Raw genomic sequence first — 27,166 nt, 5'->3', positions numbered from 1 at the left:
TAAGCTACCAGTGATTGTGTTTATGAAGACTGTTTATAAGACTGTTTCAGAGATTGGTTGGCACACAGCACTATCTATCAACCAGTTAGAACTCAACACACATTTTTGCCAGGCGCCCCACTTCCGCAGCGACATTTTCCTTGCGGGAACTTCACCTATTGTAAATTCATGTGTAATCTGAAACCATTTTTTTTAATCCTGTGGATTAAAAAAAAGAGAGAGGATCAAGAATGGTTGGACATGTAGTTCCAACTGAGTGGTTTAGAGCATCAAACATCCTTGTGATAAACTGAAGGCGGGAAAATGACAAACTGGAATTTAAAGACAGGCGTTGCTGAGTATGAGAGCAACATTCGTTTGGAAACAAAAACAGGAATTCCTCTGGTCAAGAACATGGCCTAAGAACATCTGATGGAACACAGTTATTGCTCCATAAGATTGACTGTCCAAATGACAAAACACTGCTGGGGGAAAAAAAAAGAGGTTAAATGGGTTTTCACAAGGCACACGCTGGTTCCCAAGGAGTTAAATGAAGATCTGGAATTCCTACAGCTGCTCTAGATATGACTGCAGGTTCATTTGGCTTCTTTCACTAGAAAAACTCATTTTTTTTTTTTATCCAGGTCTTAGCAACAACCAAGTAGCAGTTGGGTTGCCTCTATTCTGATAATACGTAGGACGTGTCGCCTTTTTCCCTGGAAGACCAGTTCTTGTGTATAGTCGGTAAAACGATGTGTGTGTTCTTTCAAAGATATTTTTACACAGCTTCCCAGGAGACCTATTTGAGAGTAGGATTTGATGCCCTTTTGCCTCACTGTTTTAAGTCTGTTATTACGACTTTACAACTTGTCTATTTTTATTTTCGGTTTCTCTTTAATCTTTGGAGTTAGTTTTTTATTAATACTAGCTAGGTCACGGGTGTTGAACCAGCTCTGACATAAATGAGACCTTGTGGAGCCGGGCCGTATGTGTACCTATTTAAGATTAGGTAGCAGAGGTATAAGCTTTATAAAGGACACAGACACACACCACTAAAGATTTTTTTAAAAAAACTTAAAATAAAACTTGCTTAAAACATTAGCGCTTGTTGGTCTTAAAGGTGCTCTCTTTGTATGTCTCCTGTGTGATCCAGGGAACTGGGCAAAGGAAGCTCTGGCTCTTTCCCTCCTTCCCCAGGGGACCAAGAGGGGGAGGAGCCTCAGCCAATAGAGAAAATCAAGGTTTTGCTCTGTAGCTTCTGTGTGATTGAGCAAGCCTTGCAAAGCAAGTTGAGATGCAGAAGGAAGCAAGAGAGGGAGAAGGAAGAAGACAAGAGCCGGTTGCTGGAGGGCCTGATAGCAGCCCTCTGGGGGCCTGATTCGGCCCCCGGTCCACGTGTTTGACACCCCTGAGCTAGGTGGTGGGAAGTACTGTAAGTCACAGCTAACGCATGGCAACCAAACATGAGGTTTTCAAGGCAAGAGATGAGCAGAGATAGCTTGCCGTTGCCTGCCTCTGCACAGCTGCCCTGGACTTCTTTGGAGGTCTCCCATCCAAACAGTAAACCAAGGTGACTCAGCTTTGCTTTTGAGATCTGACAAGTTTTGGCTAGCCAGGCCCATCCTGTGAATTTAGGGGGAGGTGTTTGCGAGTTTCCTGCATTGTGCAGGGGGTTGGACTAGATGATGATGAAGATGATATCGGATTTATATCCCGCCCTCCACTCCGAAGAGTTTCAGAGCGGCTCACAATCTCCTTTCCCTTCCTCCCCCACAACAGACACCCTGTGAGGTAGATGAAGATATTGGATTTATATCCCGCCCTCCACTCCAAAGAGCCTCAGAGCGGCTCACAATCTTCTTTCCCTTCCTCCCCCACAACAGACACCCTGTGAGGTAGATGAAGATATTGGATTTATATTCCGCCCTCCACTCCGAAGAGTCTCAGAGCGGCTCACAATCTCCTTTACCTCCCTCCCCCACAAAAGACACCCTGTGAGGTGGGTGGGGCTGGAGAGGGCTCTCACAGCAGCTGCCCTTTTCAAGGACAACCTCTGCCAGAGCTCTGGCTGACCCAAGGCCATGCTAGCGGGTGCAAGTGGAGGAGTGGGGAATCAAGCCTGGTTCTCCCAGATCAGAGTCCGCACACTTAACCACTACACCAAACTGGCTCTCCCTGACCCTAGAGGTCCCTTCCAACTCTATGATTCTAGGACAAAATTGACAGCTTACTGTGATGTATTATAAATAACCCTGAAGAAGCTATAGTGTTGGGACTATGACTTTTTTACATATGGGATTACACTGGTTTTTTTATTATTAAAATATTGATTATATCTGCCCTGGTATCCTTTGCTCCCCTACACTGCTTTTAGATTCCCACCAATGGGGTCCTTTGGTTTCCCTTCTCTGGATTGGTTGATGTCAGGTTAAAATCCAGGAGACTTAAGTTTTGAGTTTCTGCTCTGCCATGGAGTGTCTCTGGGAGACCTTTGGCCAATGACACACGCTTATCCTAACCTACCCTGCAGGTAGGGGTTTTTTTGTAGCAGGAACTCCTTTGCGTATTAGGCCACCCCCTGCCCCGATGTAGCCAATCCTCCAAGAGCTTACAGGGCTCTTACTTACACGGCCTGCTGTAAGCTCCAGGAGGATTGGCTACATCAGGGGGGCGTGGCCTAATATGCAAAGGAGCCCCTGCTAGAATTCCAAGCTCCAGGAGGATTGGCTACATCAGGGGTGTGTGGCCTAATATGCAAAGAAGCTTCTGCTACAGAAAAAGCCCTGGTTGTAAGGATAAAATGGAGGAGGGGACAATAATATTGTAAGCCACTGTGAGTTACTAGGGGGAAGAAGAGTGGGGTCTATATATCCAAATGCATGCCATATTAATATGTCTAATTATCCACATGGCCTCATCTGTGGATATTTAAATCAGGAGATTGCAGACATGACCAGACACAACAGAACTTTCTCCAAACTTGAGAAAAGTTCCAGGTTTTCAGAAAAATCTGAAAAACAAACAAAACACTGTCAGGGGCTAAAATCCCCCCAAACAATGCCAATGGCTCCTGTACCTTTAAGAAATGAAAGCCCTCTGAGATCTCAGTGGCCATTGTAGGGATTGTTAGGCAACCACAACAGTATTGGCAGCCTTCAAACCCCGGTTTATTTCAGGAGGAAGGCTGTTTCTTTCTTTTTTTCTTTTTGTACTTATATGTGCATGTGTGAGTGTGTGTGTGCACATGGATGTCATGGTGACCTCTGGTGACTGACCCCTGGGGGAAGGCTGCTTCCGGGGGTGTTTTGGCCTCCCATTTCGCCCCCGCTCCCTTCCCATTGTACACAGATTTAATAAACTCGTTAAATTGAAGAAGCAGCTCAGGTATCTTCAGCCTTCTTAGAGCCTGAAACCTGTGTCAGGGCTCATCTTTTGATGCTCAGTTGCAACCAGGTCTCAGATTCAGCAGGAGCATAGCTCCTGAACCTTTCTGACAGCCCCCCTTCTCCTCCCCACCTACCTTGTCCACTGAACAGTAGGTGCAGCTGCATAACAATCCCTGGATTAGGAGAGTGGGCAGCCAGCCAACCACCAGGAACTTTGCCACACCCCCAATAGCCCTCATTAACCCCTGGAGAAGCCCGCCCCACCCTTTCTCCACTTCTGACGTGATTTTGGGTGGCAGGGGTCTTGCTGGCCTTTTGACTGTGGGAGGGGGGGAGCTCAGAAGAGTGAGGCCTGCTGGGCTGGTTGGATCTCTAGTTAGCCCAAGCAGGCTTAGCTGGCCCGGGCTCGCCTTTCTTGCATTGGGTTGCTTATGGCTGGAGGGGGGGGGGGGGCAGCATATACTAGCGAGTTCTGCTAATGAGCTCCACCACCTATTTTTTCTACAAAACGACCCCTGGTTGCAACAGAAGAGCAGAAGAAATTCTAGGCCCCAAAGAACAGCCCAGCAGCGCAAGACTACGGCTGACTCACCGGGAATGGAGAATATGCAGCGATCGAGGAGACGATGACGATGGAGCCACCCCTGAAAGGGAAGGGAGGAAAGGAGAAAGGGTCTGCTCTTGGCACTCTCTTCCTTTACCCTTTATTTTCACCATCCTTCCTCTCATCCCCCTCTTTCCCCACGACTACCATTTTATTTTTGGTCCCAGTGAGCCAGCTACAGAAACCACCCAGTCTCTGTCCCCTGGAGTTTTCTCAGGTGGAAGACACGCAGAAGGTTGGAGACAGGTAGAAAGAACGGAGGATTTAACAGGGGTAGATGTGAGGTGGAGCCACTCAGGAGTTGGGGAACAGGCAAGGCAAAGTGAAGGCAGATCAGAGGGGGGGGGAAACTCTACCAAAGAGAGACGAAGGAAAGGGATCAATTCCGAGTCTGATCTGGGGAGCCTCCGAGTCCACCTCGGAAGATGAAGGGCTGTGACTGCCTCCCACATTCACAGCAGGCCAAGAAGACAGCATCTTCGAGAAGAAGCTAGCTAGGATATTTAACTGTGACAACTGCGAACAACAGCCAAGTTGGGAAATCCTGCCTGTTTGGGGTACAGAACTTGGGGGTGACAGGGTTTCGGGAGGTGAGGGAGTTCCGCAGGGCAAAATACCATAGAGTCCACCCTCCAAATTTTCTCCAAGGGAACCGTTTTCTGTAAACAAGAGATCGTTTGTAGTTAAGGGATGACAATCTAGTCGGAGATCTCCTGGGATTGCAACTGATCATAAGAACATAAGAGAAGCCATGTTGGATCAGGCCAGTGGCCCCTCCAGTCCAACACTCTGAGTCACATAAGAACATAAGAGGAGCCATGTTGGATCAGGCCAATGGCCCTTCCAGTCCAACACTCTGTGTCACATAAGAACATCAAAGAAGCCATGTTGGATCAGGCCAATGGCCCATCCAGTCCAACACTCTGTGTCACATAAGAACATAAGAGAAGCCATGTTGGATCAACTTGTCACGATGGGAATAGGAAGTAGCCCCAAAGCAAGAAGAACATAAGAGAAGCCATGTTGGATTAGGCCAATGGCCTCTCCAGTCCAACACTCTGAGTCACATAAGAACACAAGAGGAAGGAAAATGCCGAGTTGAGCTGTCTCTCGGAACGGGAGCAGGCTGAAAGTTTTGTTCGGGGTAGTGGAGGGCAAATCAAAGCCCACTGCCTACCTTTCTCAGTGAGAGAAAGGTCCAAGACTTGCGCAGAAACTTTGAAAAAAGATTTACCTTGGCCGAAAAGAAGCCCTGAAGGGGGTTTCTTTGAGGCTTTGAGGAGTCTCGGGAAGTTTGCATAGTCATCGTCTGCAAGACTTTTCAGAGTCATTGATTTGACATAAGCTCGTCAGGATCCTAACCTTCTTGGACATTTTTAAACAACTAAAGCTTTGGAAGCTTCTCTTATGTTCTTATGTGACACAGAGTGTTGGACTGGATGGGCCACTGGCCTGATCCAACATGGCTTCTCTTATGTTCTTATGTGACACAGAATGTTGGACTGGATGGGCCATTTGCCTGATCCAACCTGGCTTCTCTTATGTACTTATGTGATACAGAGTGTTGGACAGGATGGGCCATTGGCCTGATCCAATATGGCTTCTCTTATGTTCTTAGGTGACACAGAGTGTTGGACTGGATGGGCCATTGGCCTGATCCAACAGGGCTTCTCTTATGTTCTTAAGTGACACAGAGTGTTGGACTGGATGGACCACTTGCCTGATCCAACCTGGCTTCTCTTATGTACTTATGTGATACAGAGTGTTGGACTGGATGGGCCATTGGCCTGATCCAATATGGCTTCTCTTATGTTCTTATGTGACACAGAGTGTTGGACTGAAGCGGCCACTGGCCTGATCTAACAGGGCTTCTCTTATGTTCTTAGGTGACACAGAGTGTTGGATTGGATGGCCCATTGGCCTGATCCAACATGGCTTCTCTTATGTGACACAGAGTGTTGGACTGGATGGGCCACTGGCCTGATCCAACATGGCTTCTCTTATGTTCTTACATTTGAGGGCTAAGTTTGTGTGGAGCAGAGAGTGTGAAAAAAAGGGGGCTCGCAGGAGAACACAAACAGAACAACACGAACAAGTGGAGTCCTACACCCGCTGAAGCAAACTGACTTAGTAGGGGGCCACTCCATTTATGATTGCATGGCAAGGTCCCAGACCCTGCAAGGGTCAGTGCTGAGGGCTAGAAACTTGGATGGGCAAGTATGGCAGCAGCGAAAGGGAAAGAAGGCTGGGGAGGGGGGGTAGAAGAGGCTGCCTCAACGGTTCCTGTGTCAGAACAGATCTGTCAGGTGGGATGCAAGGTTGCCCAGGGGCCAGAGGATTTGGTAGGCAGGCCAGAGTCTGGCTTCCCTTGCCCTGGCTGTCTCTTTCGGGCCTGCCTGCTGGGCCTCACCCCCTCTTCTCCATGTGAGGCACAACCAACTTGACCAGGAGAGCGGTGGCCTTGACGTTGATATCCAGGATCTGAGAAAGAAAAAAAAGAAGGCAAAGAAGTAGGATTGTCAGCCTCCAGGGAATCTTCTGGAATGACAACTGATCTCCAGTCTTCAGAGGCCAGTTTTCCTGAAGAAAATGGCTATGGATCGTGAACTCTCTGGCATTATATTCTGCGAAGTTCCTTCCCCTCTCCAAACCACACCCTACCCGGGTTCCATCCTCAAAATCTCCAGGAATTTTTCAACCTAAAGGTGGTAACCTTACAGAGAAGGCCACTGAGAGAGTAGGCCTGGAACCCCTTGAAGTCCCGCCAAAACTGAAATGACGGTAGCTAATGCCCAGAATGACAGAAACAGATAATGTGAGGTAGGAATTACGGGGGGTGCTGAGACACTTTCTCCAGCCCCCTAGTCATGACCTCTCAGCTGTGGAGTGTGGTGAACAAAAATTCTATTTTGTGAGTTACTGGCATAAAAGTTGTGAGCTCCTGCATAAATCAGTTTGCTTCGGGGCCGTTTTTCCTGAACGAAGACAAAAATATGTGAGCCAGAGGCTAAAAAGCTGTGAGCTAGCTCACACTAACCCAGCTTAGAGGGAACACTGGTCATCATGACCCACTTTCTGTCGGCAGCCATGGCAACCATCCTGAGGTGGGCGATATTTCCCACAAGGCTTTGCTGCGCGCTAACCTGTCCGCTTTGTCTGGGCTTCACAAGCAGAGCAGTGCCAGGAAGCAGTGATGGGTGTTTCCACAACACCCCTCAAGCCCTCTCTCCTGCAACTCAGCTTTTAAGCTTCCTTCCCTGTAGTTGCCTACTTCTTTATTAGCCCCTGAGCCTCGAACAGACAAAGTGAAGGCTTCTCTCTGGGCTATGAAAAGCTTCCCTTGCCTATTGTGGTGCGTCACCTTGCTGTAAAAGACAGAAAAACAGGCCAGGGCTTTTGTCCTGGTCAGCGGGCAACTCTTAACCTTCCCCTCTCTGCCCTCACAGAATTCATCCTGACACAAACAGGGGCTCTTCCTGATTTCCCGCCAAATTCTCACACCTTGTCCCACACATCTTCGGTGGCATCGAGGGTGCTGCCAAAAAACGGATTCACGGCCGCGTTGGAAACCAATATGTCGATGCCTCCGTGGCGCTCGAGGGCCTAAATTGGGAGAGCAGAACTTTACAATGATGCAGCCATATACATTTCTGTGGAAAAAGCCAGCCTGACACAGAATACACCTGCCCGTATTAGTCTCGTTTTAATTTTGGAGCAGAGCTGCTCCACCCCTGCCAGGAGATAAATCTCACATCCTGGAAACATCCCAGGTGAAAGCTAGAAATGGGTTTGGTGGAAGCTCCTTGGATTGAGGCCTTTGGGGAAATTGAGCTCCACCTGCTAAATGCCACCTTTCCTCACACACTCCCAGTTATGAAACCAAAGACTCTTCAGGGGGATGAGAGGATACGTAAGGCGACAGGAATTCCTGAACAAAAGAAGAAGACGACTGCAGATTTATACCCCGCCCTTTTCTCTGAATCAGAGACTCAGAGCGGCTTACAATCTCCTCTATCTTCCTCCCCCCACAACAGACACCCTGTGAGGAGGCTGGGGCTGAGAGGGCTCTCACAGCAGCTGCCCTTTCAAGGACAACTCCTGCGATAGTTCTGGCTGACCCAAGGCCATTCCAGCAGCCGCGAGTGGAGGAGTGGGGAATCAAACCCGGTTCTCCCAGATAAGAGTCCGCACACTTCACCACTACACCAAACAGGGGAATGACAAAGAGTAGACCAGCATATGGCATGCATAGAATAGGATGTGAATAATATAAATTTGCTATATAGTGAATCATACTATCGGTCTATCACAGGGGTGTCAAACTCCTTTGTTATGAAGAATGGATCTGACATAAATGAGGCCTTTTGGGCTGGGCCACGTGTGTAATAAAAATGTTATTTATTTATGTTATTTTAGTGCTTTTTTCATCTCAGGCGGGCAAGGCAACTTGCCCCCTTCCTGGAGCGCGACGATCTAGCAACAGTGATCCATGCTACGGTCACCTCGAGGTTGGACTACTGCAATGCTCTCTACATGGGGCTGCCTTTGTGCCAAACTTGGAAGTTGCAGCTAGTGCAGAATGCCGCGGCCCAGCTGCTATTGGGGCTCCCAAGAAGGGAGCACATCCGGCCGGGGCTCCGGGATCTGCACCGGCTGCCAATAACATACCGAGTCCGGTACAAGGTGCTGGTTATTACCTTTAAAGCCCTATATAGCCTAGGACCTGCCTACCTGAAGGACCGTCTCTCCCCACATGTTCCCCAGAGAGTACTGAGATCGGAACTCAAAACCTCCTCGTTATCCCCGGGCCAAAGGAAGCCCGCTTAAAATCTACCAGGGACAGGGCCTTCTCTTTTATGGCCCCTTCCTGGTGGAACCAGCAGCCGGAAGAGGTGAGGGCCCTGCGGGACCTTGCTCAGTTTCACAGGGCCTGTAAGACAACCCTCTTCCGGCTGGCTTATAACTTACCGGCACAAGAAACTAAATGTGGTTCTATTAGACTTCTGTTGCTTTTAATGTTTTAAATGTTTTAACCATATTAAATGCCTAAACTTAATTTTATGTTGGATTTTATGCTGTAAGCTGCCCTGAGCCACTTGGTGGGAAGGGCGGGATATCAATCAATCAATCAATCAATCAATCAATAAATAAATAAATAAATAGTTATATCCCATCCTCCCCACCGAAGGCAGGCTCAGGGTGGCTCACAGGTTAGGGTCAAAAACGACCAAACGAGATAAAAACACTGATAATACATAAAACATAAAAACAACATTAAAGTATCAGTTAAAACAATATGACAATAATTCATGATGCAATTGAGTTTCGATGGTAGCAGTAAGCCTGGATAGTCAATGTTAGATGTTCCAGGAGACCCCAAATTGCCATAGCGTGGTAGGAAGTCCAGAATGATGTTAAATTCCAGTTTATAGGCCTAGTCCATTGCTGTAAGTTGACCTTGTGGAAAAGCAAGGTGGAAGAGTGCCATTTTACAGGCCCTGCGGAACTGTGAGAGCTCTCGCAGGGCTCTAACATCCTCTTGCAACTCATTCCACCAGCTGGGGGCAGCCGCGGAAAAGGCCCCGGCTCTAGTTGACTGAAGCTTAACTTCCTTGACGCTGGGGACTGTCAACAGGTTTTGAGACCCGGACCGAAATGCTCGCTGGGGCATATACGGTAAAGGCAGGTTGCAGAGATATAAACTTTATAAAGGACATGGACAAACACAATTAAAGTTTTTTTTTTTTTTAATCCAAATAAAGCATGCTTAAAACGTTAGCACTAGTCGGTCTTAAAGGTGCTTTCTTTGTAGCTCTCCCATGGGATCCAGGAAACTAGGCAAAAGAAACTCGTTCCTTCCTTTCCCAGGGGACCTGGAACCTCAGTCAATAGAAGGAAGAGAGGCTTGGCTCAGTAGCTCTGCTGTGTGATTGAGAGAGCCTGGCAAAGCAGGCTCCCCCGCTCCCTTCCTCAGGAGAAAAATAGAGGCTTTGCTCTGTAGCTCCTGTGTGATTGAGCAAGCCTGGCCAAGCAAGCTGTTATGCAGAAGGAACCAAGAGAGGGAGAAGGAAGCAGCCAGTTCCTCAAGGGTCTGATAGGAGCCTTCCGGGAGCCTGATTTGCATCCAGGATGCATGTCTTACACCTCTGGGGTTCAGTACTATCTACTCACACTGGCAGCGGCTCTCGGGGGTCTCAGGTAGAAATCTTTCCCATCCCCTATTGCCTAATCCTTTTTTTTATCTGGAGATGCCGGGGATTGAACCTGGGACCTTCTGCACGCTGAGCAGGGGCTCTACCACTGAGCTACGGCCCTTCTCCAGAACACTTCTGCATCGGACCTTTGGTCCATCAACGTCCGTATTGTCTACTGAGACTGGCAGGTGTTCTCCAGGGTCTCGGGCAGAGGTCTTTCCCATCACCTACAGCCTGGTCCTCTTTTTATCGGGAGGTTGAACCCAGATTGAACCCAGAACCTTCCGCATGTCAAGAAGGTGATCTACCACTGAGACCCTCCTTTAACCTGGCGTTTCCTTTTTTGTAGGATGTATCTGCTGGGGTTACAATTGGAAGGGTGGGAAAAGGAAAGGAAAGGTCCCCTGTGCAAGCACCAGTCGTTTCCAACTCTAGGGTGACGTTGCTTTCACGTTTTCACAGCAGACCTTTTAAGGGGTGGTTTGTCATTGCCTTCCCCAGTCATCTACACTTTCCCCCCAGCAAGCTGGGTACTCATTTGACCGACCTCAAAAGGATGGAAGGCTGAGTCAACCTCGAGCCAGCTACCTGAAAACCCAGCTTACGCCGGAGATCGAACGCAGGTCGTGAGCAGAGCTTAGGACTGCAGTACTGCAGCTTTAACACTCTGCGCCATGGGGCTCCTGTGGGAACAGGCTGGTTAATTCCAGTCCCTCATTCCGTCTTACTGCTGTAAATCCCCTTCATCATTTTTGTCCTTAGTATCTTTGTGTGTGGGGGGGAGGATAAGTTCTCTTACCAGGGTTGATCACAATATATGTGGTTTCAAAGGATCACAGCATTGTACACAATGATCCATTTGGCTCCCTCTCTCCCACATTCCTGCACATTGGACTCTGAAGTCCTGGATCGCTACCCCAGCCCACAACAGGGCACTGTTCTGCCCTTCTGGAAGTCCAAGTGAGCAGCGATTTGGGAAAAGGCTCCTCTTTAAAGTGGAAGGAGGTAGAGATGTACTACACCCAAATTGTGACAGGAGCAGAACCCATACTCTTGGTGCGGCTGCTGCAGAAAGATGGCTGATTTTGAGAATGAAAAAATAGGATTCTGGCCAGTGAAACATGAGTACACTGAATGTGTGTGTGTGTGGGGGGGGGAGCTGATCAGGGTCTGGTTGGCTGAGGTGGAAAAGCCATTTGGCCCTGTCTCCCTTTTCACTCATTTGAAAGGGAGGTCCTCGACATGAGCCCCATTTAACTGCCATTCTCTCGAGCAATGCAGCTAGTGTGAGGGAACTTCCCACAACTCAGATCCGTCTGCGGGCTTAAACGCTGCCCCAAATCGGCTTGAGGTGGATTTGTCACGTCAAGTTAGGCGGCCTGTGGGCCTAACCGAATGTGACGTTTTCCACACGCACACTTAAGAGGTCCAACCCACCACAGCTGTTGGATGGCCGCTGCTGAACACGGGTGTGCTATCAGTTAACGACTGAGGGCACAAAGTGTCGCCACTCTGAATGCACCCTCTAGTGACCTCCATGACCTCATCGGAGTTCCTTGCGGAAGGTGAGGAAAGAAGAGGCTTGGGAAGGCAGGAAGACCAGCCGGCCATCTTTTGACTGCCTCAGATCACGGTGACAGAGGGGCATGAGGGCTGGACACAGGAAGAAGAAGATATTGGATTTATATCCCGCCCTCCACTCCGAGGAGTCTCAGAGCGGCTCACAATCTCCTTTCCCTTCCTCCCCCCCCCCCCACAACAGACACCCTGTGAGGTAGATGAAGATATTGGATTTATATCCCGCCCTCCACTCCGGAGAGTCTCAGAGCAGCTCACAATCTCCTTTACCTTCCTCCCACCACCACAACAGACACCCTGTGAGGTAGATGAAGATATTGGATTTATATCCTGCCCTCCACTCCGAAGAGTCTCAGAGTGGCTTACAATCTCCTTTCCCTTCCTCCCCCACAACAGACACCCTGTGAGGTAGATGAAGATATTGGATTTATATCCCGCCCTCCACTCCGAAGAGTCTCAGAGCGGCTCACAATCTCCTTTACCTTCCTCCCCCACGACAGACACCCTGTGAGGTAGATGAAGATATTGGATTTATATCCCGCCCTCCACTCCAGAGAGTCTCAGAGCAGCTCACAATCTCCTTTCCCTTCCTCCCCCACAACAGACACCCTGTGAGGTAGATGAAGATATTGGATTTATATCCCGCCCTCCACTCCGAAGAGTCTCAGAGCGGCTCACAATCTCCTTTCCCTTCCTCCCTCACAACAGACACCCTGTGAGGTAGATGAAGATATTGGATTTATATCCCGCCCTCCACTCCAGAGAGTCTCAGAGCAGCTCACAATCTCCTTTCCCTTCCTCCCCCACAACAGACACCCTGTGAGGTAGATGAAGATATTGGATTTATATCCCGCCCTCCACTCCGAAGAGTCTCAGAGCGGCTCACAATCTCCTTTCCCTTCCTCCCTCACAACAGACACCCTGTGAGGTAGATGAAGATATTGGATTTATATCCCGCCCTCCACTCCGAAGAGTCTCAGAGCGGCTCACAATCTCCTTTCCCTTCCTCCCCCACAACAGACACCCTGTGAGGTGGGTGGGGCTGAGAGGGCTCTCACAGCAGCTGCCCTTTCAAGGACAACCTCTGCCAAGGCTATGGCTGACCCAAGGCCATTCCACCAGCTGCAAGTGGAGGAGTGGGGAATCAAACCCGGTTCTCCCAGATAAGAGTCTGTGCACTTAACCACTTAGCAAGAGCTATGGCTGACCCAAGGCCATTCCAGCAGCTGCAAGTGGAGGAGTGGGGAATCAAACCCGGCTCTCCCAGATAAGAGTCAGTGCATTTAACCACATAGCAAGAGCTATGGCTGACCCAAGGCCATTCCAGCAGCTGCAAGTGGAGGAGTGGGGAATCAAACCCGGTTCTCCCAGATAAGAGTCCGCGCACTTAACCACGACACCAAACTGGGCCAGGAGGGGGAAGAGCCTCAGCCAATAGAAGGAAGAAAGACTTGGCTCAGTAGCTCTGCTGTGCAACTAAGAGAGCCTGGCAAAGCAATCTATTCCTTCCCCCTTCCTCCCCAAGGGAGGAGCCTCAGCCAATGGAGAAAATAGAGGCTTTGCTCCGTAGCTCCTGTGCATGCCAAGAAGGCAGCAACAACAATGGCACGGTGCCGCCCCCTCTCAATGAGTGCCCCATTTGCCGTTGCCTGGTAAGGCTTTCACATGAGAAACCCCTGCAGGATCGCTGCGGAATTTTCACATGTTGCTGAGAATTCTGGGAACTGCTGTAGGATGTACCCTGTAACGGCGTCATCCTGTGTGGACTGAACACGCAAATGCCCATCTGTCCTCACTGGAAGACCACCGCTCGTTAGCAAGTATCTCGCACACGAAGTCAGTCCCCTGAAATCCTTGCCCCCCGAGGACCCCTGGCACACAGACACGCGGGCGTGAAGCCATAACGAATGACCCACACACTCACCGCATCAATCAGGCGCTGCCGGTCTTCGGCCTTCCCCACATGACACACCAGCCCAGACACGCTCAGGTTCTCCTTCTGAAGTTCTGCAACGGCCCGGTCCACGTTGGCTTGTTTTCGGCTACTCAAGACCACATGAGCTCCATCCTGGCCTAGGCGGCGGGCAATCGCAAAGCCGATCCTTGTCGAAAGCAAGCGTGAAGGGGGAAGAATGTTACACTGACCAAACACCTAGAACAGGGGTGTCAAACTCATTTGTTATGAGGGACGGATCTGACATAAATGAGACCTTGTCGGGCCGGGCCACTTTGGGCCATCTGTGTACCTATTTTATGAATAGGTAGCAGAGATATAAGCTTTATAAAGGACACAAATAAAACACAATTAAAGATTTTTGTAAAAAAAACCCCAAAACCTTAAAACATGCATAAAACATTAGCACTCGTTGGTCTTAAAGGTGCTTTCTTTGTATTTCTCCCATGGGATCCAGGGAACTGGGCAAAGGAAGCTCTGACTCTTTTCTTCCTTCCCCAGAGGGCCAGGAGGGGGAGGCGCCTCAGCCAATAGAAGGAAGAAAGGCTTGGCTCAGCAGCTCTGCTGTGCAACTGAGAGAGCCTGGCAAAGCAAGCTATCCCTCCCCCACTTCCTCCCCAAGTGGAGGAGCCTCAGCCAATGGAGAAAATAGAGGTTTTGCTCTGAAGCTCCTGTGCAATTGAGCAAGCCTGGCAAAGCAAGATGTGATGCAGAAGGGAGCAAGAAAGAGGGAGAAGGAATTGCTTGGGGGCCTGATAGGAAGAAGAAGAAGATATTGGATTTATATTTACACTCCGAAGAGTCTCAGAGCGGCTCACAATCTCCTTTACCTTCCTCCCCCACAACAGACACGCTATGAGGTGGGTGGGGCTGGAGAGGGCTCTCGCAGCAGCTGCCCTTTCAAGGACAGAGACTCAGAGTGGTTTACAATCTCCTATATCTTCTCCCCCCACAACAGACACCCTGTGAGGTGGTTGGGGCTCAGAGAGCTCTCACAGCAGTGACCCTTTCAAGGACAGCTCTGCAGAGAGCCAGAGGGGTGTAATAGTTAGCGCATCAGATGGGAGACCCAGGTTCGAATCCTCACGCTGCCTTGCCGGCTCGCTGGCTGCCCTTGCGCCAGTCACGTACTCTTAGGCTCCTACCTTACTGGGTTGTTGTGAGAATAAAATGGAGAAGGCTTTAAACCACTTTGAGTCCCCTTTGAGAAGAAAGGCGTGCCGGGGGGGGGGGGGGCGCGGCGGTATAAATGAAGTAAAATCAAATAAAAATGTTATTCTTCCAAGCTCAAAGCTTTACTGGTTTCAAGGCACAGAGTGGATTAGAAACCTATCAGGAATTTCTTACATGTTTTTAAACAGGCTCCTTTGCGGATTTCTTTCTGAACCTGCTGCTTCAGTTAAATATTAAGCCGGGCTCCAATTTGGCAATAGAAAACTGTGGTGAACTGTGGCTGGGGTCCCCATTCAACACTTCTCTCGGGGGCCAACGGAGATCCCCTCCCTCCCACTGCAAGACGAAGCCCTCCTACTGTTGCCAGTCCAAGTCTGGAGGCCCTATGGAGATTGATTCCCATAGGGCAGGGGTGGCCAACGGTAGCTCTCCAGATGTTTTTTTTGCCTACAACTCCCATCAGCCCCAGCCAGCATGGCCAATGGCTGGGGCTGATGGGAGTTGTAGGCAAAAAAAACATCTGGAGAGCTACCGTTGGTCACCCCAAAGTCCACAGATATTTCTTGAATTGGACTTGGGGGTGGATCCAGGAGCAAGGTTGTGACAAGCATAACTGAACTCCAAAGGGAGTTCTGGCCATCACATTTAAAGGGACCACACTCCTTTTAAATGCCTTCCTCCCTCCATTGGAAATAATGAAGGCTAGGGGAACTTTCTTTTGGGGCTCATAGAACTGATCCCCATTGGTCCAGTCTTCTTGAAACTTGGGGGGTGTTTTGAGGAAAGGCACCGGATACTAAGCTGCAAATTTGGCGCCTCTGCCTTAAAAAACAGGAGCCCCTCAGAGCCCCAGATACTCACACATCAATTCTCCATTATACCCTACGGCAGGGGTGGCCAACGGTAGCTCTCCAGATGTTTTTTGCCTATAATGCCTATCAGCCCCAGCCAGCATGGCCAATGCCTGGGGCTGATGGGAGTTGTAGGCAAAAAACTTCTGGAGAGCTACCGCTGGCCACCTCTGCCGTAGGGTATAATGGAGAATTGATCCGTGGATATCTGGGGGGGGGCTGTTTTTAGAGGTAGAGGCACCAAATTTGCAGCATAGCATCCAGCGCCTCTCCTCAAAACACCCCCCAAGTTTCAAAAAGATTGCACCAGGGGGTCCAATTCTATGAGCCCCAAAAGGAGGTGCCCCAATCCATCATTGCCAAGTTCTGGGAGCGTGGTCCCTTTAAAAGTGACAGCCAGAACTTCCTTTGGAGTTCAATTATGCTTGCACAACCTTGCTCTTGGCTCCACCCCCAGGGTCTCCTGGCTCCACCCCCCAGAGTCCCCAGATATTTCTTGAATTGGACCTGGCAACCCTAAGCCCTCCCCCCCAAGCCAGCTGGGCTCCCCAAGCTTTGGGATCAGGGCTGACTCTGCACTAGGCAAAATAGGCGACTGCCTAGGGCGCCAGCCTTCCTGGGGGCACCGAACTGGGCACCCCCTATGTGACGGTTTAATTATCAGTCCGGGGGGGGGGCGCCAGAACTTAGCCTTGCCTAGGGGGGCCAGTCTAGGGCAGGCCCTGCCTCGGGACCTGCAGAAGCCTTCCACCCCGGCCCCTCTGGGAATCCCAGCGGCGCTGACTCACCCCTCGGTGGAGGCGGTGACTAGGGCCACCTTGTCGGCGAGGGTCCCGCGGGTCCGGGAGGCGGCGCTGGCCATGCTGAGGACTCGGCGCAGAGCTCGGCCGGGCGACTGGGAGGCTGCGAGGGCGCGGATCATCTTCGGGCCGCCGGTCCCGCCTCCTTCGGACTCTGCCCGGCTCCGGAGTCCACGCAAGCCTGCAAAGCGGGTCACACCTGGTGGGCTCAAGGCACGCGTGGAGCGGACCCCCGCCCCCTCCGCCAGCCTCTTTGCTTGCTTCTCTGCAGCCCGCCCCCCTTGCAAGCCAGGAAGTTTGCTCTGCATTGCAAACGGGCTTGCAACTCCCTTCCTGGTTTGTTTGCAAATTGCAATGACTTGCAAAAATCTGCCCCCCCCCCCCGCTATTCCTTGCAAAAGGATCCCAAAAGCAACATGCCTCACCTTTGATCCCCACCCCCCCAAGACCGATCCCGCGGGGAAAGAGAGCGAGACAGGAAGCAAAAGAAAGGGGAGTGTGGAATTAGGAGCTGGGGGGCGGGGGGGGGCAGCCAGCAGGATTTCGAAAGGCTGAAGCGGTGACGCGATCGCCCTCCGGTGGCCGACAAGGGGTATGACGGCTAAGCCCAGTATTCCAGGCCCGAAGGGCGGAGAGAACGAAGTCTGGCTGGGCTAATGAAATAATGAAAAGGTTCCTCGGAAACGCTGAGTGCCCGCCCACGGAGGAGGCTGCCCGCTGGGGCTCTGCACGATCTGGCCTTTGCTCCTCCAAATTGGCTCCCGCCTGGTAGCAGCGGGGGATTGATTAATCCAGTTGTGCTCGGGGCAGGAAAAGAAAAGAAAATCTCTGGGGGAACTGCGGGATTTCTTAGGGAGGGTGGCTCAGTAGCAGAGCATCTGCTTGGTAAGCAGAAGGTCCCGGGTTCAATCCCCAGCATCTCCAACTAAAAAGGGAAGTAGGTGTGAAAAAAGTCAGCTTGAGACCCTGGAGAGCTGCTGCCAGTCTGAGTAGACAATACTCAGATCTCCATCTTCTCAGTAAGCAGCTTCATTGGTTCAGAGACTATGCTGGGCATGCAAAAGTGATTTTGGGGAGGGACGGTGGCTCAGCGGTAGAGCATCTGCTTGGGAAGCGGAAGGTCCCAGGTTCAATCCCTGGCATCTCCAACTCAAAAGGGTCCAGGCAAGTAGGCGTGAAAAGCCTCAGCTTGAACATAACATAAGAGAAGCCATGTTGGATCAGGCCAATGGCCCATCCAGTCCAGCACTCTGTGTCACATAAGAACATAAGAGAAGCCATGTTGGATCAGGCCAATGGCCCCTCCAGTCCAACACTCTGAGTCACGTAAGAACATAAGAGAAGCCATGCTGGATCAGGCCAATGGCCCATCCAGTCCAACACTCTGTGTCACATAAGAACATAAGAGAAGCCATGTTGGATCAGGCCAATGGCCCATCCAGTCCAGCACTCTGTGTCACATAAGAACATAAGAGAAGCCATGTTGGATCAGGCCAATGGCCCATCCAGTCCAACACTGTGTCACAGAAGAACATAAGAGAAGCCCTGTTGGATCAGGGCAGTGGCCCATTCAGTCCAACACTCTGTGTCACATAAGAACATAAGAGAAGCCATGTTGGATCAGGCCAATGGCCCATCCAGTCCAACACTCTGTGTCACATAAGAACATAAGAGAAGCCATGTTGGATCAGGCCAGTGGCCTATTCAGTCCAACACTCTGTGTCACATAAGAACATAACAGAAGCCATGTTGGATCAGGCCAATGGCCCATCCAGTCCAACACTGTGTCACACAGTGGCCTGAAACCCTGGAGAGCTGCTGCCAGTCTGAGTAGACAATACTGACTTTGATGGACCGAGGGTCTGAGTCAGCAGAAAGCAGCTTCATATGTTCAAATATATGTTCATATGAAATGGGTGATCCAGCTAGTGGCACCACTGACAGCCTCCGGGGAGGCTGCCTGGTTGCCCCTGGGCATGAGTCACCGCTCCAGATCTCCATCTTCTCAATAAGCAGACATTAGCAACAGGGAGTGCTGGTGACTCTGAAAAGAGGCTCTTGGGTGCAATCTAAAAGTGACCTGTGAGCTGAGTTTGAATTCTGAGCAAAAAGTACGCTTGAGCTATCCGAAGCTGGAAAGCAGCTTGGTCCTTGAATTAGGGTTGCCAGGTCCAACTTAGGAAACATCTGGGGGCTTTGGGGGTGGAGCCTGGAGACTTTGGGGGTGGAGCCAGGAGCAAGGGTGTGACTAGAATGACTGAACTCCAAAGCGAGTGCTGGCCGTCACATTGAAAGGGACCGCACACCTTTTAAATGCCTTCCTTCTATTGGAAATAATGGAGGATGGGGGCACCTTCTTTTGGGGCTCATAGAATTGGACCTCCTGGACCAATCTTTTTGAAACTTGAGTGTGTGTGAAGAAAAGCATCAAATGCAAAGCTGAAAGTCTGGGGCTTCTACCTCAAAAATATCCCTCCCAGAGCCCCCGATACCCACAGATCGATTCTCCATAGGGTCTAATGGAGTGCCCCTCCTTTCTGACAACCCTGAAGTGGGGGGGGGAGGGCCTCCAAACCAGGAGAGCCAGTTTGGTGCAGTGGTTAAGTGTACGGACCCTTATCTGGGAGAACCGGGTTTGCTTCCCCACTCCTCCACTTGCACCTGCTGGAATGGCCTTGGGTCAGCCATAGCTCTGGCAGAGGTTGTCCTTGAAAGGGCAGCTGCTGTGAGAGCCCTCTCCAGCCCCACCCACCTCACAGGGTGTCTGTTGTGGGGGGAGAAGGGAAAGGAGATTGTGAGCCGCTCTGAGACTCTTTGGAGTGGAGGGCGGGATATAAATCCAATATCTTCTTCTTCTTCTTCAAACCAGGATATCCCCTGCCTCTACCTGGGGATTCTACATACACACAGGAAACCACCACAGATGGATCGATCAGCACAGATTGCTGCTGAAAAAGTCTTAAAGACAATTTAAATCCTTTGCAAACCGATTTCTTTTATCTTAATAGAACGCATCAAAAGAGCATGTTATGCTTCTCATATAGTACGTACATTTTTCATATCACTGCATTTAGAACATAAACCCTTATCAAAGTTCTTAAAGTTACAGTCCCATGCACTTGCAACTAGTGTGTCCTGCAGTCGTCACTCCACGATTTAAATATCCAGCACGAAAACTGGTTGCCAACTTTTCTGTTAGGCGCTTCTGTAGCTCTCCTTCCCCCGGGCAACAGGAGGGGGAGGAGCCTCAGCCAGTAGAAGAAAGAGGCTTGGCTCAGTAGCTCTGCTGTGCAATTGAGACAGCTTGGAAAAACAAGCTCGCCCCCCCCTTCCTCCCCAAGGGAGGAGCCTCAGCCAATGGAGAAAATAGAGGCATTGCACTGTAGCTCCTGTGCAATTGAAGAAGAAGAAGAATTGCAGATTTATACCCCGCCCTTCTCCCTGAATCAGAGTCTCAGAGCGGCTTACAATCTCCTATGTCTTCTCCCCCCACAACAGACACCCTGTGAGGTAGGTGGGGCTGAGAGGGCTCTCACAGCAGCTGCCCTTTCCAGGACAAGTCCTGCAATAGGGCTAACCCAAGGCCATTCCAGCAGGTGCAAGTGGAGGAGGGGGGAATCAAACCCGGTTCTCCCAGATAAGAGTCCGCACGCTTCGCCACTACACCAAACTGGCTCTCAATTGAGCAGGTCTGGCCAAGCAGGCTGTGATGCAGAAGGAAGCAAGAGAGAGGGAGAAAGAAGCAGATGACAGCCAGTTGCTCAGGGGCCTGATAGGAGCTCCCTGGCAAAGCAAGCTGTGATGCAGAAGGAAGCAAGAGAGAGGGAGAAGGAAGCAGATGACAGCCAGTTGCTTGGGGGCCTGATTCGGTTCCCAGGCCGCATGTTCAACACCCCTAATTTAGCACCTTGCTGGCAGTGCACTGAACTCATCGGGGAGTGCCCCCCCCCAGCAGCAGCTGAGTCACACCCGGCCTTTGTGTTCTTCTCTGTCTTCAGGTTCTAAAGTCTGGGCGCAAGCCGAAGGGTGGGAGCCAAAGAGCTCTTGACCCTTGGCTCTTCACTGGTGGATCACAGCGATTGAGGCCCACCCACCCACCCCCCGATGGGTTTATTTTGTCTTGCTGACTTTCATTTTACTGCTCTATTTTGTTTTTGGAAATTTGGAACCCAAGCTTTCACGTCCGTGCGCACTTCTTCAAATGGGCACACGCGCCGGAAAGCTTATGCCGTTAAACTTTGTAAGCGTGGCAGGAAGGACAAAAGGGCCCGACCAGGGATGGACTCCCCCAGGTAGGTAGATCATAAATTCTCAGGACACAGGAAAGACCCTCTCTTTCTTTCCCTCTTCCATCTGGAGCAGCTTCTCAGACTTCTCAGTCCTGTGAAGGACTAAGACGGGGTGTCAAACTCATTTTGTTATGAGGGACGGATCTTCCCCTTGTCGGGCTGGGCCAGGTGTGTCATAAAAATATAACGCCAGGTAAGGGAGATATAAACTTTATAAAGGACGCAGACGCACGCCCTCACCCGAATCCACCTCACTGGCTTGTTGGGTTTCGAAACAATTTATTGTAATATATTGTAATAGCGTATTTTCATTTGTCGTTACATGTTAATACACATAGATCACATTTTCTCCACCCCACCCTTTTGTGACCCCCAACAATGCATGTGCAGAATGCCGCCGTCCGGCTGTTGTTAAGGCTCCCTAGAAGGTAGCACGTTCAGCCGGGGCTTCGGGGACTGCATTGGCTGCCGATAGCATACCGAGTTCGGTACAAGGTGCTGGTTATGACCTTTAAAGCCCTTTATGGTCTAGGACCTGCCTACCTTAGGGACCGTCTCTCCCCACATGTTCCCCAGAGAGTGCTGAGATCGGGGTCTCAGAACCTCCTTACAATCCCTGGGCCAAAGGAGGCCCGTCTGAAAACAACTAGGGACAGGGCCTTTTCGATTGCAGCCCCCTGTTGGTGGAACCAGCTTCCGGAGGAGGTGAGGGCCCTGCGGAATCTCGGACAGTTCCGCAGGGCCTGTAAGACAACCCTCTTCCGACTGGCATACAACTGACCGATATCTGAATATCCAAGTTCATGAACATCAGCATATCTGAACATTGGAATACTTGAAGAACTGGCTTAGGGAAGATGTAGCATGGTATATTGATAAATGTGTTTTTATGTATTTTACTGTATTAATTATTAATGTATTTTAACCTGATTTATTGTTAGAGTTTTATGTTGTAAGCCGCCCTGAGCCCGCTTCGGTGGGGTAGGGCGGGATATAAATCGAATGAAATAAAACAAATAAATAAATAATAAATCAAACGTCCCCATATTATTATTTCATCTAATTTGTTATAAGGTAATAAGCTTTGTCTATTAGAAAATCTTTCTCTAAAAAACGCAAAAAGTTATAGTCCATCTTCATGGTATTTCTCCATAATCATTATCTTTTAAACTATAATCCATACATCGTTTCTTTAACGATTAGTCATTGTCATGGATCCCCAAATGTCCTCTAACGTTCCATTGTTTTTCAATAAATTTTTGAAGCTATCCCCAATCATTTTTAAAATTTCTTTAAATCTTATTCGTTAGATTCTCATAAGTTTGGCTTGTTGAGCCTCAGCCAACAGGAGGAAGAGAGACTTGGCTCAGTAGCTCTGCTGCGCAATTGAGAGAGCCTGGCAAAGGTAGTTCTCCTTCCCCCACTCCCTCCCCAAGGGAGGAGCTTTGCTTCATCGCTCCCGTGCGATTGAGCAAGCCTAGCAAAGCAAGCTGTGATGCAGAAGGAAGCAAGAGAGGGAGAAGTAAGCAGACGACAGTGAGTTGCTCGTGGGCCTGATAAGGAGCCTTCCGGGGGCCTGATTCGGCCCCCAGGCTGCATGTTTGACACCCCTGGACTAAGATTTACTTGACTTCATCTGGCACAAGCAGCCAGGGACAATAGGGAGAAGTCCCAACTAGGAGACTTTTGTTGTTGTTGTTCTGTTATTTTCTTTTTTTCTTTTGTGACTGAAGGTAAGGCTGAACTTTAAATTAGTGCAAATGCAAGTATTTAATCATCATTTTATTAAATATAAGGAGGGGGGACTGTGGGGTTTTTTACCTTTTCTTCGTCCCCTTGCTCAGTCTGAACATATGAACATATCACGTGTGGTCTTTTGGTTCGTTTATTACCTTTCTGTATGTTTTGACTGGTTTAAGCCAGATCTCTGGAAACATGCCACGCCTATTTGGTCTTTTGTGTGAAGTGTGGTAACGGAGGGGGTGGGGAGAAAGGAAGCCCACCGTTCCTGGAACACAATAGCCCCAAATTGTGAAGTGGCAGTAAATGCTCTACATGCTAATTTATAGGACGGGGATGGCCAAACTGTGGCTCTTTCACACAAATTGTGTGGCTCTTGAAGCCCCCACCACCTCGTCAGCTGGCTTGGAGAAGGCTTTAAAAATCATTTCTCCAAGCCAAGCCAGCTGGCAGCTTGGAGAATGCATTTAAAGTTAAAGTTGCTTTCTTTCCACCTTCCCCTTTTCCTTCCTTTCTTCCAGCTCTCAAACGCCTGACGCTTATTCTACGTGGCTCTTACATTAAGCAAGTTTGGCCGCCCCTGTTATAGCAGCAAAACGGGTGGTGTAGCAACTAGATAGAGCAACGCAGGTATCAAATGTGAAACGTGTGAGTCTTTTTATCAGGAGATGCTCTCAGAGCTACCAGTGGCAGCAGGAGATACCCAGTATGTTTCTGATAGCCCCAAGGAGTGAAGATAAGGGACATTGCTACCAAACTGAGATCTGGAATGGACATGGGGTTTCCTGATCTTGAAGGAACAGGGAAGGCTTGAGAGACCATCCTTTCACACTTGCCAATTATCTGGCAAAGATACTCCCATGTAGCCATTTGAATTTCTCTGTTCACATTAATTGCCCATTTAATCATTTGGGATTTTACTACTTCTTCTTCTGTAGACCATTTCAATAATAACTTATATACTTTCGATATTAATTTTTCGTTATCTCCAAGCAGAACTCTTTCCAATTCCGTTTGCTCACGTCTTATTCCAACAGATTTAACATCATCTCCCATCAAGCTTTTTATTTATTCCATCAAGCTTGAAGGAACAGGGAAGGCTTGAGAGACCATCCTTTCACACTTGCCAGTTATCTGGGGTGACAGTATTCCACAGTTGAGGGGCCACCACTGAAAAGGCCCTGCCACCCACCAAACAGTGGGCCAGAGAGCCTGGCACCCGCAACCTCCATAATCGGGCAGGTCCAGAGGGCAGCAGATGTTGGCCTCGAAATATTTTGGCCCTAGACCACGTCAGGCTTGCAAAATCACGGTCAGTACTTTCCAATTACCCTGGAAACCGATCCCTACCCACTAAAGCTGTGCTCTGTCAAGTCTAAAGAAGGTAACAGTAGTCCCCTGTGCAAGCTACAGTCATTTCTGACTCTGGGGTGATATCGCATCACAATGTTTTCACGGCAGACTTTTTTACAGGGTGGTTTGCCATTGCCTTCCCCAGTCCTCTACACTTTCCCCCCAGCAAGCTGGGTGCGCATTTTACCGACCTCAGGAGGATGGAAGGCTGAGTCAACCTGAAGCCGGCTACCTGAATCCAGCGTCCGCTGAGATTGAACTCAGGTCATGAGCAGAGAGCTCGGACTCCAGTACTGCAGCTTTACCACTCTGCGCCACAGGGCTGCAAGTCAGGTCTACCGGAGAGTAATATTTTACTGCTCTGGTGAAACTTCCAAGGGCAGCCCCGTGAAGAACACATTGCAGTAGTTTAGCTTAGATGTGGTTAGAGCATGGGTCGAGATCCTGCAAGCGTCTCTCAGCCACACCTTGGGAAAAGGATGCTGGTCTTGATGTCTCGTTTGTTTTATAGCATTTCGGATAGCCAAGCGAACCTTACGCAGACATTGCTGAGCCCGGCCTGGAATGGAAGAGCTGTCTCCACTAGAGGTCCCTTGAATACACACAATTTCCTTTGCTTTCAGTTCAAGTTGAGGCGTTTTCTCCCTGCTCCTTCCCAACTCTCATCTGAAAAGGCTCAGAGAGCATCTTCCAAAGGCAAGCTGAAGAAGGCAGATGGGCATCCGTGAGGCGCTCAGGCTGAGGCGCGATTTGCTGGCACGGAAATCTTTCACGCTGTCTGCCTTCCACTTATCCCTCCCGCTTTTATGATTTGAGTTGCAGAGGCTTATTTGTGTTTGAACGTGTTTACAGCTTCAAATAAAACCCTTTTGCATTCCGATTGGGATGGAAGCTGCAGTGAGAAACCCAGCAGAATGAAAGATCTAAATGCGCTCTTCAACCCAGGCCTCCTGTCGATTAAAAGGCGGCAGGGTGTCTTTCGCCAGATGCAGTCCTTTTCCTGGGCAGAAAAGATCTTGCCGCTGTAGTACATGCCTTGAGAACATCTGGATTAGATTACTGCAATGCACTCCACCTGGGGCTGCCCTTGAAGACTATCCAGAAGCTATGGTTAGTGCAGAATGCTGCAGCCAGGGTGCTGACTGGAGCAGATCGTATCACTCCGGTCTTGTTCCATTTACACTGTCTTACATTTTGCTTCCGGGCTCAATTCAAGCCCTGTAGAGCCTAGCCCAACATACCTTGCAGACTGCCTTCTCCCATATGAATCTCACCACAGGTTTCAACAAAAATCTGTCATGAGGCACAGTGTGCCACGAATATGTGAAGCTGTCTTCTACTGCATCTGTTCCTTGGCCCCATCAAGGGCAGTATTCTCTACTCAGACCTGTAGCAGCTCTCCAGGGATCTTTCAAATCACCCGTGAGCTAGTTTGGTGTAGTGGTTAAGTGTGCAGACTTACCTGGGAGAACTGGGTTGGATTCCCCACTCCTCCACTTGCTGCTGCTGGAATGGCCTTGGGTCAGCCATAGCTCTTGCCAAGTAGTTAAGTGCACAGACTCTTATCTGGGAGAACTGGGTTTGATTCCCCACTCCTTCACTTGCAGCTGCTGGGATGGCCTTGGGTCAGTCATACCTCTTGCTAAGTGGTTAAGTGCACAGACTCTTCTCTGGGAGAACCGGGTTTGATTCCCCACTCCTCCACTTGCAGCTGCCGGAATGGCCTTGGGTCAGCCAGAGCTCTTGCTAAGTGGTTAAGTGCGCAGACTCTTATCTGGGAGAACCGGGTTTGATTCACCATTCCTTTACTTGCAGCTGCTGGAATGGCCTTGGGTCAGCTATAGCTCTCGCAGAACTGTCCTTGAAAGGACAGCTTCTGTCAGAGCACTCTCAGCCCCATCTACCTCACAGGGTGTCTGTTGTGGGGGAGGGGGAGGGAAAGGAGATTTGTAAGCTGCTCTTGAGATTCCTTTGTCTGGCAAAGGGTGGGTTATAAATCCAATCTCTTCTTCTGCTTCCTGATCTTTTCAACTGGGAATGCCGGGGATTGAACCTGAGACCTTCTGTGTGCCGCGCAGACGTTCCACCCCTGAACCACGGCCATGCTTTGCGCTTCTCATGCTGGTGTTCGAAGGCTGCTTCCGCCTCACCCTGTTGCTTTTTTCTGGTTTTTTGCGCAACCACGAGGGGAAGGGAGGGAGCAAAATCACAAGGTGAAAACTGTTAGAGGAGCGACGCGTTGGACGTGGTCCTCTACAGACTTTGGGGGCGGGGGCTTTGCTTCAGCTGCCCCTCCGGAACTTGTGGACTGTAAGACCTCAGTGGGGCTTCTTTTTGAGGTCTGGTGTACCATTTATGGGACAGGAAGTGGCTTTGTGAGGCAAGCAGTGGCGGAGAAAAGAGAGAAATGAGTCACAGAGAAAGAGAGAGAGAGAGAGAGATGGTGGCTATTTGATCCAGAGGAACATACATACACACAAGGCATAGAATCATAGAGTTGGAAGGGACCTCCAGGGTTATCTAGTCCAACCCCCTGCACAATGCAGGAAACTCACAAACACCTCCCCCTAAATTCACAGGATCTTCATCGCTGTCAGATGGCCATCTAGCCTCTGTTTAAAAACCTCCAAGGAAGGAGAGCCCACCACTTCCCAAGGAGGAAGCCTGTTCCACTGAGGAACTGCTCTAACGGTCAGGAAGTTCTTCCTAATGTTGAGCCAGAAACTCTTTTAATTTCAACCCACTGGTTTTGGTTCTATCTTCTGGGGCCACAGAAAACAATTCCACCCCATCCTCAAGTACTTGAAGATGGTGATCATTTCACTTCTCAGCTGTCTCCTCTCCAGGCCAAACATGCCCAGCTCCTTCAGCCTTTCCTCCTAGGACTTGGTCTCCAGACCCCTCACCATCTTTGTGGACCTCTGTTCTGGACCCGTTCCAGCTTGTCTATATCCTTCTTAAAATGTGGTGCCCAAAACTGAACACAGAACTCCAGGTGAGGTCTTACCAGAGCAGAGTAAAGCGACACCATCACATCACGTGATCTGGACACTAGACTTCTGTAGATACAGCCCAAAATTGCATTTGCCTTTTTAGCCACCGTATCACACTGTTGACTCATGCTCAGCATTTTGTCCACTAAGATCCCTAGATCCTTTTCACACAGACTATCGCTAAGACAAGTCTCCCCCATCCTATAGCCCAGGGATGGCCAACAGTAGCTCTCCAGATGTTTTGCCTACAACTCCCATCAGCCCCAGCCATT

The 27,166-nt window shown here is 49.9% G+C and overlaps 1 protein-coding gene across 1 annotated transcript in view; it reads right to left on the bottom strand.

Moving 5' to 3' along the window:
* The window catches only part of LOC132583743 (dehydrogenase/reductase SDR family member 4-like), a 206,255-nt gene that overhangs the window by 13,930 nt on the left and 165,159 nt on the right, over positions 1–27,166 (bottom strand). Inside the window, exons 2-6 of the mRNA XM_060255394.1 lie at positions 16,508–16,664; positions 13,666–13,843; positions 7,471–7,572; positions 6,380–6,450; positions 3,958–4,009 (exon numbers count right to left, since the gene is read on the bottom strand). Coding sequence (XP_060111377.1) covers positions 3,958–4,009; positions 6,380–6,450; positions 7,471–7,572; positions 13,666–13,843; positions 16,508–16,641 — 537 coding nt within the window. The 5' untranslated portion in view covers positions 16,642–16,664. The remainder of the gene's footprint in view (positions 1–3,957; positions 4,010–6,379; positions 6,451–7,470; positions 7,573–13,665; positions 13,844–16,507; positions 16,665–27,166) is intronic.

Source organism: Heteronotia binoei, chromosome 15 (assembly GCF_032191835.1).
Source record: "Heteronotia binoei isolate CCM8104 ecotype False Entrance Well chromosome 15, APGP_CSIRO_Hbin_v1, whole genome shotgun sequence".
NCBI lineage: Eukaryota > Metazoa > Chordata > Lepidosauria > Squamata > Gekkonidae > Heteronotia > Heteronotia binoei.
Note: the sequence above shows the minus strand (reverse complement) of the source record. Positions and strands in the feature narration are given on the sequence as shown.